A 12,561-nucleotide genomic window follows, 5' to 3' on the forward strand; every position below is an offset into this window, starting at 1 on the left:
CAGGAAATACGAATCGTTTTCTTTGTTTCATTAATGGAAGGTGCCCTTCCCTCCCTCCAGAACCATTAAAATCTCGCAGTTTCTCTTCCTTCCCTTGCAGCAAGCTTCCATGCAGAAGGGAGAGGTGGGCGTGGCCAAGCACAGCCCTCCTTGGATGCCTCGCCCCTAGTGACCAAGCATAGCGCTCCTTGGAGATTTTACAACTAACACTTTTAAAATCTCTCACCTTTCTTTCTCTTCCCTGGCAAGCTGTCCAAGGGAGAGGTGGGCGTGGCCAAGCACAGTGCTCCTCAGAGGTCACTGGGGGCGAGGCCTCCAAGGAGGGCTGTGCTTGGCCATGCCCACCTCCTTCCTTTTTGTATCGGCGGCTTTGCGAGGTGGGCGTGGCTACGGCCAGCTCTTCCGCATAGCCGCTTGTCGCCAGGGAGGTAGTCACACCCACCTCGCAAAGCCGCTGATGAAAAGAAAAAGGAGGTGGCCGTGGGTAAGAACAGCTGTTCCTGAAGGCCACGCCCCCAGCATTTACAATTCACTGGCGGAAGTCGTAAGGAAGATGGCGGACGCGGCTTCGATATGACAAAAACACTTCCAGGTTGCCAAAACGCGTCGATATCGCTTCTAAAGGTAATTATTTAATGAATTAATAACGAGATAAGAAATTAACGAACTGGATCAACCAAGCCTATTATCCAATGCAGGCTGCCTCCCACCCGGATCCACAGCTGTTTCAATACATTGCAATGTTTTGGTGTTAAATTTGTAAATACAGTAATTACTACATAACATTACCGTGTATTGAACTGCCTTTTTCTGTCGGTTTGTTGTAAAAAATGATGTTTTGGTGCTTAATTTGTAAAATCATAATGCAATTTGACATTTAATAGGCTTTTCCTTAATCCCTCCTAATTATCCAACATTTTCTCTTATCCATCATTCTGCCAGCCTGTTTATGTTGGATAAGCAAGACTCTACTCTCTCTGTGTGTATAGGATCGTAGGATAGCATATGAAAGACAACACTACTGTAGTGTTTCTTTTGTAGTCTGTGTCCCCTTTCAGGAGATTTCACCTGACTTTCTATCCCAGTGATATTTTGATTTTTTTAAAAATGGCTTGTTGTGGAAACAAGGATAAAGCTTGGAAGGGATGACATCCCTTTGGTGTTTGTTTTCCTATCTGTGCCCCTGTTTAGGAGATTTCACCTCACTTTCTGTCCCTTGGATTTTGAAAAAATTGGCATGAAAACAAAGATAAAGCTTCAGTGGAGACCCCTTTTCCCCATGATAATTCTTTCAGGAGTGAATTTCCCTTCCTAGAGGTAGATTTCTCTCACTTCCTGTTGTCTCACCCCTGTTCTGAACTATGAATTGTTAGTAAGTCAGATGTTTGTAACTGAGAGACTGCCTATAATTGTGTAATGTGGAAGGGCCCAAGGATCAGACTACCATAGATAATATCCTTTATTTAGAAAAGTGTTCTGATAATCTTGATAGATGCAACTACAGGACACTCTTTAATTATCGCTTTAAAAACCCCATATAGTGCCTGGAGCAGTACTTGTGTTATCTCAGTTTCAACAGGTTTGTAGTAACATGTCCATTTGAAGGTTTGAGAAACCCAGTTCTTCTTTTGTATACGTCCCTCTCAGACAGAAGCAGCAAGAATGATTTGTTTGCTTAGGTGAGGGTAGGGCAAAATAATAAGGCAGAGTCATTTTCTTCAGTTAGCGAGGGAAAGAGAAGCAAGCCTACAAACCTAGTGGTGACACAGCTTGTCATTCTAGTTAGAGGTGGGGGGACGCTGAGCAAAGGTGAGAAGGAAATGGAAGTGTAAAAAAGCAGGTGCAGGCCGGAAGTGAGAATATAATTCAAAACTGCAGTCTGGAGGGAAGTCGTCCTTTTTCAAGCACAAGATACAAAAACTTCACTTAAGAACTGGATATTTGGCAACCACAGAAAAGGTAGGAGAGGCAAAAGAGGAACAATGAGGACACACAAGGAAGCTAAATTCTTTCTACTAAGTGCAGGTGAGTAGCACTACTTATCCTATCAATATTTTGTGGGTTACCAGGAGGTAGGGAGGTTAGATAGCCAGCAGGCTGTTGTCGTTTGATTGTTGGACTATTACTCTTGAGATTAGGATTCAGTTACTCTCTTAGCCATGGAAATCAGCTGGGTGGTTTTGGATGAGTCGCACACTTTCAGAACCAGAAAACTCTGTGATAGGGTTGCCTTAGGGTTGTCGCAAGTCAGAAATGACTTGAAGGCATTGATCAACAAGGGAGGAAGGTTATTCTTTCAATGCCTGTGGATTGGTCACAGCACAGAACAAATGCCTATCCTTTCTACTCAAAAAACACAGAGTAGTTAATTTGTTAACAGAACCAGATTTGGAAAAGTGAAATTTCTCAAAGTCTTGAAAACAGCATATCCGACAGACTCTGTAAATAGTAGCACAAAAAGAATGGGAAAAAAGAAACATTCTTTCTCACATTCTGTACAGGATCCAGAGTTGCTTTCAGATGGGCGGCACCTTACAATATCAGTTAGAGAAGGTATTCATTTGCTCTGCTTTTCTCCCTAAACCATGCATTCTATGTTAGGGTTTACAACACAGTGTAACAGCAATATACAGGCAGTCCCCAAGTTACAAACACCTGACTTACAAACAACTCTTGGCAAAGAATGGGTGTGATACAACAGGAAGTGAGAGACATCTACCTCTCAGAAGGGAAATTCACTCTTGAAAGAATTATCATGGGGAAAGGGGGTCTCCACTGAAACTTTATCACCAATCCTTGCTTCCACGACAAGCCAAATTCTTCAAAATCCAAGGGGCAAAAAGTGAGATGAAATCTGCTGAACGGGCACAGACAGAAAACTAACACTAAAAGGAAATAATAATAATAATAATAATAATAATAATAATAATAATAATACTTTTACAGTATATTCTGCCCTATCTCCCCAAAAGGACTCAGGGTGGATCTCAAGGGGACTCAGGTTGGATTATCCCTTCCATATGCTATCGAAAGCGAGATATATATATATATATATATATGTGTGTGTGTGTGTGTGTGTGTGTGTGTTGAATTTGTTTGTAAATCAGAATAGGTATATTTTAAGTGTAACGCTGGCCATATATATATAGGCTGGAGTACACTTAATGGCTGGAGTTACACTTAGTGTGTGTGTGTGTGGCTGGAGTTACACTTAAAAATGTACCTGTTCTGACTTACAAACAAATTCAACTTACCGTAATTACAAACCTACATAACCTATCTTGCTCATAACTTGGGACTGCCTGTACTTCATTGATGGTGCAATAACAAAGATTTGAGATTATATACAACTTTTTTTTTTTTTTTTTTGCTATCAGGGAAAAAAAGATGGATAAAGCAGTAAGAAAGCAGAAGGGCTATGATTTGACGGGAACCAATGGTCGCTCTTGCCTAAGGTGTCTCTTCTTCCTCTTGAATAACTTTTTTTTAAAAAAAAATTGACCACAGTCTGGTGTGGCTTTGTCACACAAACACAGTTTTTATCTTCTGTGTATTCTACCAGCTCCTTGAATCTTTCATCACATTATTTTCCCAATCCCTTCCTCTGTTAGAAAACACAATCCTTATATATATGTGAATATTTCCAAATATTCAGCAAAGTTTGTCCTGGAAGAATGGGTGATAAAGTTCATATGATATGAATTCTGAAAAATGGCACCTAAGTTACGTGCACTGAATTCTATCCACCATTTTCTATTCTATCCACCATTAGACATAAATGGGTACAGTATTTTTCGTGTGCTCGTTTGTTAGGAGTTTTGAAACCTACTTATTGAAGTCTGATAAGATTACTGGATGACCTTGGGTCAGTGACACAGTTTCAGACTGACCTACCTCCTAGGGTTATTGTGAAGAGAAGGCAAGAAACAAGTTGGCTGCTCTGAGTTCCTGAGACTAAGGGCAGTGTACAAATGTCACCAACAGAAGTTGATTTTAGATTCCTAAATGACAGCACTGTAGCTATTTTCACATGATCAGAAACTGTATACAGTTAATTTAAGGAAGTGGTTTTACTAGTAACAGTTGGTTTAACATGCCTTGATGATCAGGGGCACTGACTTTCTATAGCAGAGCTTTCCAAATGGGACAAAACAGGTGTGTCACATGAAAAAGATTTCTCCCTTCCCCCACAAACATCCGATTGAAGCCCCTTCTTCCAGGCAAGAAGACCTAGACAAAACCCTCCCAACAGACTCTCATCCAGTCTCTGTTCAGAAACCTCAAGAGAAGGAGACTCTTCTGGAAGAGATCCCTAAAGGACATCTAGTCCAGCCTCCTTCTACTAGACAGGAAGGCACAGTCAGAGCCCCCCCCCCCCCCCCCCGCATGGCCATCCAGCCTCGGCTTTAAAAAACTACAGAAAAGTTATCACTACAGAAGTGGAGTGCTGGTGCTGTCCAGGTGTAGGTTCAGTTACAACTTTTATAAATTAAACAATTTGTTAATTGAGTTGCAGTAATTACCACTAAAATGGATACGTTTCTAAATACGGAAATAAAATCTGTTAACGATGAAGTTTGTGAGGAACCACTCCACAAGGTCATTGAAACAAGCTCATTTTATTTATTTGTTTGTTTGTTTGTTGAGAATACAGTTGCAATGTATAGAAAAACCACAAACAAAGTAAAATACTTGGCATTGTACTAAATTTCCTTTGACCAGAAGCTGGCCTCTTTGAGTGCCTCTGGTGTCACTGTAAGGAGGTTCTCTATTGTTCATGTGGTAAGGCTCAGGTTGCATTGTAGTAGATGTTCTTTGGTTTGCTCTTCTCCACACTTGCATGTCGTGAACTCCACTTTATAGCTCAATTTCTTAAGGTTGGCTCTGCATCTCCTGGTGCCAGAGCACAGTCTGTTCAGTGCCTTTCAAGTTGCCCACTCTTCTGTGCAGGCCCGTAGCCAGGATTTCGTTTCGGGGGGGGGCTAAAAAAATTTCAGGGGGGGGGGTTTCGGAGGGGGCTGAGTTTCGGGGGGGGGGCTGAGTCTGAGTGAAAGAGGGTCTAGCCTAGCAAACCTTTTGTATCATTACCCCAATACCCCCATGCATATGGGATATATTGAGAATGGTGATCAAATCATGATATTAATAAACATAACAGTTTAAATAATGCACCAGTAAGGCCTTTTCGCGAACCACCATGAGAATTTCGGGGGGGGCTGAAGCCCCCCGAGCCCCCCCCCCCCGGCTACATGCCTGCTTCTGTGTGCCCAGGAGGGAGTCTCCCATCTGGTAAAAGCCACTGATTGAGGTTCCAGGTTTTCGCCTGCCACTTTTGGACTCTCGCTTTCTGATGTGTTTTTGTGAGTATCTCTGTAGATCGTAGGAAGCCATTTCTTGATTTAAGGTGTTGGCTTGGCTGGTATCCGAACAAGAGGATGGGCCAGAGAGGTCAGTACCTTGGTCCTTTCATTACAGGCTGCTACTTCCAGGTGGTGCAATACCGGCTAAACAGTATAATTTCTCCAGCAGTGTTGGGCGTAGACATACTGTGACAATGTGGCATGTCTCATTAAGAGCCACATCCATTGTTTTAATGTGGTGAGAAGTATTCCACACTGGGCATGCGTAGCAGGAGAGTAGCAAAGTGCAAGGGCAGGTGTCTTCACTGTATCTGGTTGTGATCCACAGGCCATTATACATTGTGTGTGTGTGTGCGCGCGCGTGCGCATGTATGTATGAATGTACCTGTATATGTGTGTATTTATGTGAGTACACACACATACACCTTATATATTATGAAACTCTTATAAAGGTTTGGTTTGCTGGTAAAACTAAATTACCGTGTTGCGAAAAGTGTTATCAACATGAAAAAGTTTCGAAAGCTCTGTTCTATAGGCTACCTGAAAAAGCATACAGATTCTGTAGTTAGAATCTCTGAATACCTGTAATTCAGGAGCGGAAACAGCAAGCATAAACCTGCTCCTCTCTGCATTCCTTGCACACAGTTTCTGGTCATATCCAATCGTTGTTGATGCTCTTGATGATAGATTTCTTTTCAGTGCTATAGACAAATATTTCAGCTAAAGCTACCTTCTGTTTAATGTTCTAAAGAAGTATATAATTTTTATGTTGCAATCTTTATTCTCTCCTTTAATATTATATGACCTACCATGTGTTACACCCTGGTGATCATTACGAGAGTGAAAAATAGCTAAAACGCCCTCAACACATTAGGCATTGATGGTATTCTTTTTCTCTCCTTCTGAATGAAACATAGTGCAGCTTTGATCAGAATTGTGTGCCAGACAAGGTGATAGGATATTGCAGCTCTTCCTTTGTATTCAGTGAGGTTCAATGTAAAGCAAGCAATCCTCTTGAATCACAGCATTCCTTCATTTAAAGCAGATATAGGAATCATTCAGCCCTCTAGACCAGAGTTTCTTAACCTTTCCCCATTCACGTCTCCTTTCCCCACCGACAAATGTTTACATGACCCCAGGTATATATATATATAATAGGTATATAATAGGTATAAAAATCAAATAGTTGCTGATACTAAACCAGCAAGGCTTGCTAAGCAGGCTGCTCTCCCTTTGTGTGGAAAACAGCAATTATTGTAGAATCCACTCTAAACATGTGTGAAAATGGGTGGCATTCATAAACCTTTTACTGTTGTCGAATTTTTCATGACCTCAAAATTGAGCTAAGGGAACCCCATTTGGGGTCAGGACCCAAAGTTAAAGAAGTAGTGCTCTAGATCAGTGGCAGGCAACTGTCAAAGATCAAGGATCATATCAGCCTTCCCTGCTGTACCCCTATCTTTAAAAGACCAATTTTTTCCCCAGAATACCCTCAAACACCCTCTAGAGATGTTTGGACCATATTGGTATTTTTCCCCAAGAGGAGGTGACTTAGAAATCACTTCCCTGTCACTTCTAGTCTAATAGATCTTATAGGACCATGACTACCAAAAATGTTAGCTGGACTAGTCAATTCATCCTGAGTCCCTTTGGGGAGATATAGCGGAATATAAATAAATTATTATTATTATTATTATTATTATTATTATTATTATTATATTGTTGTTCTTGTTATTATTATTATTATGGTGAAATGTGCAGTCAAAGTCTAACAATCTCCAGAGCTGGGTATAATTTCCATCTCTATTCAAAAGCTACTCGGTCAAGTGTTTCTTAACCTGGGGGTTGGGACCCCCGGGGGGGAGGTCATGAGGGGGTGTCGGAAGGGTCACCAAAGATCATCAGAAAACATAGTATTTTCTGTTGATCATGGGGGTTCTGAGTGGGAAGTTTGGCCTAACTCTTTTGTTGGTGGGGTTCAGAAAGCCCTTTGATTGTATTTATTTATCTATTTATTTACTGTATTTGTATACCGCCTTTCTCAGCCAATTGGCGACTCAAGGCGGTTTCCAACAAATCAGTATACATAAAACATAATAGATAAAAAACATTAACCAGTATAAGACATCACAAAAGCAATAAAAGCAACATCATCAGCGTCTCATTATTCTCAAGCATTGTCCAATTCCATTGTCAGGTCATTCAATTTCCTATATTAGCTACTCTGTATTTGTAAATGCTTGCTTGAATAGCCACGTTTTAACTTGCCTCTGAAACATCAAGAGGGAAGAAGCAGATCTGATTTCCTTAGGGAGGGTATTCCATTGTTGAGGGGCCACCACTGACAAGGCCCTGTCTCTTGTCCCCGCCAAACGTGCTTGTGATGAAGGCGGGACTGAGAGCAGGGCCTCCCTAGATGATCTTAAAGTCCTCAGTGGTTCATAAGGGGAGATACATTCAGACAGGTAAGTTGGGCCAGAACCGTTTAGGGCATTCGGAAGTTCTCAAGCTTCCGAACGCCGTGACTCCTTAATACAGTTCCTCATGTTGTGGTGAACCCCGATCATAAAATTATTTTCGTTGCTACTTCATAACTGTAATTTTGCTACAGCTAAAAATAAATATTTATTTTAATTGTACACTGCTTTTGAAGGCATCAAATAGTTGCCTAAGTGATTGTAGGTGAACTATAAATCCCAGTAACTACAACTCCCAAATGACAAGGTCTATTTTCCCCAAACGCCACCAATGTTCACATTTGGGCATATTGAGCATTCATGCCAAGTTTGATCCAGATCCATCACTGTTTGAGTCCACAGTGCTCTGGATGTCAGGGAATTACAACCCCAAAACCCAAGGTCAATGCCCACCAAACCCTTCTGTATTTTCGGTTGGTCATCGGAGTTTTGTGTGCCAAGTTTGGTTCAGTTTCATTGTTGGTGGAGTTCAGAATGCTCTTTGATTGTAGGTTAACTATAAATCCCAGCAACTACAATTCCCAAATGACAATATCAATCCCTCCCAACCCCAGCAGTATTCAAATTTGGCATATTGGGTATTTGTGCCAAATTTGGTCCAGTGAATGAAAATACATTCTACATATCAGATATTTACATTAAGATTAATAACATCATTTATTTATTTATTTACAACATTTCTACCCTGCCTTTTTCCACCCTGGAATGGACTCAAGGCGGCTTACACTTAGGCAACTATTTGATGCCTTCAAAAGCAATGTACAGTTAAAATAAATATTTATTTTTAGCTGTAGCAATGTTACAGTTATGAGGTAGCAACGAAAATAATTTTATGTTTGGGGATCACCGCAACCTGAGAAACTGTATTAAGGAGTCACAGCATTCGGAAGCTTGAGAACCACTGCACTAGGGCAAGATTCGTAGTATAGAAAAAGCTGGTGGGTGTGAATATTCTTTCTCTTCTGTTATCCTTTCCCAAATATGTTTTTCTTTTGAAAAAAAGATTGTTACTGGGGTTTCCCTGTGCATAATAATCCATAATACATTTGCTCCTTGACTTAGTTGTGTTGTGAGACACAAAGGACCTCGGCTGTCTTGGGTGCTATAGAACATTTTGTGGGAATATTATAAAACCAATATGATAGTTTTTTACTGAGGGGATGGGCCAGGTCCTAATTTTCCCCTCCAAATCCAGTGGGTTATACTTCCTTGGACATTGTTCCAAAATACTTCAATTTCTACGGCAGTCCTTCTAAAATGATGGACAGAAATGGTGGCATGTGACCTATAGTAGCCATTTTGAGAAGGACAGTGAAATCGAAATTAGTGGATAGAGCTAGGGTAGTGTCTGTAAGGACTGGTCTTGTTTTTCACATTCTGCAAAGTAATATCATCTAACTGCCTATTTTGATGATACTTAACAAACTTCCTGGTTACTGTTGAATTTTTTTTTGTCTTAAAATTCAGCCTACTGCATTTCCAAACATACCCAGTTTCAGATGCATAACCTATTTGAACATGTTTGCTTAGCTGCAGGTAACAAAAGGCATCAGGGATTAATGATGTGCGGATATTATAGGAGAAAGAAATACAATGGACACTGAAGAAGGCATGCAGGGATGTAACAAAACAGGGCGTTTTCAAAGCCCAGTGAAAAACGCAGCAAGGTTGTTTTGTTCTCAAGGATCTTTGGGTGTTAAAATAAGATTATGAGACAATCACAGAATGTCAGTGGAAAAAAAGAGATAAAAGCTATGGTGCTTAAAAAATTAACCCATGCCTTGCCTTTTGCAAAGGAAACTGAATATATAAATTTAGTTAACAGCATAATTAACCAATAATATTAGCAACCTTAGATATGCAGATGATACCACTTTGATGGCTGAAAGTGAGGAGGAGCTGAGGAGCCTTATAACCAAGGTGAAAGAAGAAATTGCAGTTAAACATAAACTGGGTTGCAGTTAAACATAAAAAACCAAGATTATGGCAACTAGACTGATTGATAACTGGCAAATAGAGGAAGAAAACGTGGAGGCAGTACCAGACATTGTGTTTCTAGGAATGAAGGTTACTGCAGACGCAGACTGGAGCCAGGAACTCAGAAGATGTTTGCTTCTTAGGAGGAAAACAATGACCAATCTCGATAAAATAGTTAATTGTAGACACATCACATTGGAAACAAAGGTTCACATATTTAAAGCAATGGTATTCTTGCAACCTGTGGATGCGAGAGCTGGACCATAAGGAAAGCTGAGTGAAGGAAGATAGATGCTTTTGTCCTGTGGTGTTGGAGGAAAATTCTGGGAGTGCCTTGGACCAAACCAGTCCACCAGAGGATCAAACCAGTCCACACTCCAGAAAATAATGCCCAACTGTTCACTGGAGAGAAGATTATTAGAGGCAAAGATGAAGTACTTTGCCCACATAATGAGAAAGCTTAGAGAAGATAATGATGCTGGGAAAAATGGAAGGAAAAAGGAAGAGGGGCTGACCAAGGGCAAGATGGATGAATGGTATCCTTGAAGTGTCTGGCTTGACCTTGAAGGAGCTGGGCGAGGCATGGCTGACAGGGAGCTCTGGCGTGGGCTTGTTCATGAGGTCACGAAGGGGCAGAATAAACAACAAAAGCAAACAGATAATATTAAGATCAGGCCCTCTGAAACATATTCACAATAGTTGCTACTGACAGAAACCCACTTTCCTCTTTGGATACACCTAACATATGCCTTCACTTGAGACTATCAAATCTATTCTCTGCTCTTCTTGATTCATGAGTCTTTCTACTGGGAATCATAGGTACAAAATTCTGGGTTGGCTTTTCTTTTTCTTTTTTCTCATTTATGTGATTAATTTGCAGAGGAGGTTTAGCATCTTTCTCTTTGAGATGAGCAGAGATAAGGATGATAAATGTTTTATTATGAAACATGGCACTTCTTGTTGTCATATCTAATGCAGTTTTTCTCATATCTAATGCAGATTTCCTCATTCCTCATGTGTATGCGTTTGTGACAGGGGGAGAAAGCTAGATATTACTTTCAAAGTAATCAGCTGTTACAGCTCCAAGGCACCAAAATTACTGAAACATGTTTAAAAGCAACTCTTTACTTCTCATTTCTTGTAATTAAACAGTTTCTTTAATTATATCCTGTTAAGTTACCATTGCAATTTAACACAACTATACCTTCTTTTGAAGCAAATGTTCCTTGCCTAATAACATCCTATGAAACACAAAGGCACATACACCATACACACGTGTGCACACGAATTTATATGCAACTATAGTTACTTCCAAGTGGCCCCTGGTGGCACATTGAGTTAAACTGCTGAATGGCTCAACTTGTTTATTTATTTATTTATTTATTTATTTGCTTCACTTTTATACCGCATTTTTCAGCCCTTAACAGGCGACTCAATGCGGTTTACAGTGCAATTAAAACATAACAGTGCAACAACAGGATCAACACATCGATCCACAACAATTAACAATCAGACAGGACAAATCAACAAAACAACATATATAACGCCTCAGTTGAATCAGATCCGTTCTCATAGTCCTTGTGCCGTTCCTATGTTCCATTTACCATCTTCCTTGATTGGTTGCATTGCTTAGCCAAACGCTTGTTCATAAAGCCAGGTCTTAACCATTCTCCGAAACGTCAGCAACGAAGGTGCCTGTCTGATGTCTGCCGGCAAGGCATTCCATAGCCGAGGGGCCACCACTGAGAAGGCCCTGTCTCTCGTCCCCGCCAGACGCGCCTGTGACGCAGGCGGGATCGAGAGCAGGGCCTCCCCAGACGATCTTAATGTTGTTGACCAAAAGGTCGCAGGTTCGAATCCTAGAAGCAGTGTGAGCTCCCGCTGTTAGCCCCAGCTTCTGCCAACCTAGCAGTGCGAAAACATGCAAATATGAGTAGATCAATAGCTACCACTCCAGTGGGAAGGTAACAGCACTCCATGCAGTCATGCCAGCCACATGACTTTGGAAGTGTCTATGGACAACACCAGCTCTTCAGCTTAGAAATGGAGATGAGCACCAACCCCCAGAGCTGGACATGACTGGACTTAATTTCTGGGGAAAATCTTTACTTTAGTTACTTCCAAATGCCACATGTATGAGTTCACTGTTGAAAACTCAACCTGCTAATCCAGGACCTGTCATGATCTTAATTCTTTTTTTCGACCTAAAAATGGACCATACTAAATAAAACTGTCTGCCAAGGGATGAGAGAAGAAATGGGAAGCCTAGCATTCATGTCTGATGAAAGACTTCAAAAACTATTACCAAATGAGAGAATTGATCCATGTAGCTGAGTACCCTGTGCTCTCAACAGTTAAGGCAGCATTACTCAACCTGGGGGTCAGGACGCTGGGGGGGGGGGGGGGGGTTCACCAGGGAATGTCAGAGTGGTCACCAAAGACTATCAGAAAACACAGTATTTTCTGTTGGTAATAGGGGTTCTGTGTGGGAAGTCTGGCCCAATTCTATCATTGGTGGGGTTCAAAATGCTCTTTGATTGTAGGTGAACTTTAAATCTCAGCAACTACAACTCCCAACATTACGATTCATAACAGTAACAAAATTACAGTTATGAGGTAGCAATGAAAATAATTTTATGGTTGGGAGTCACCACAACATGAGGAACTGTATTAAGGGGTTATGGCATTAGGAAGGTTGAGAACCACTGCCATACAAGAACGTTGCCTAGAAGGATTCTCTGGTCATC

General features: G+C 41.0%; 1 protein-coding gene across 2 annotated transcripts in view; it reads left to right on the plus strand.

Moving 5' to 3' along the window:
* GPA33 (glycoprotein A33) overlaps positions 1-12,561 on the plus strand; it is a 35,824-nt gene that overhangs the window by 1,836 nt on the left and 21,427 nt on the right. The window contains exon 1 of one of the 2 annotated variants that reach the window (XM_060770583.2): positions 1,658-2,025. The exons of the other annotated variant lie outside the window; for it this stretch is intronic. Coding sequence (XP_060626566.2) covers positions 1,983-2,025 — 43 coding nt within the window. The 5' untranslated portion in view covers positions 1,658-1,982. Of the gene's footprint in view, positions 1-1,657; positions 2,026-12,561 lie in introns of those variants that run through there. 2 annotated transcript variants of the gene reach the window in all.

Source organism: Anolis sagrei, chromosome 3 (genome assembly GCF_037176765.1).
Source record: "Anolis sagrei isolate rAnoSag1 chromosome 3, rAnoSag1.mat, whole genome shotgun sequence".
NCBI lineage: Eukaryota > Metazoa > Chordata > Lepidosauria > Squamata > Dactyloidae > Anolis > Anolis sagrei.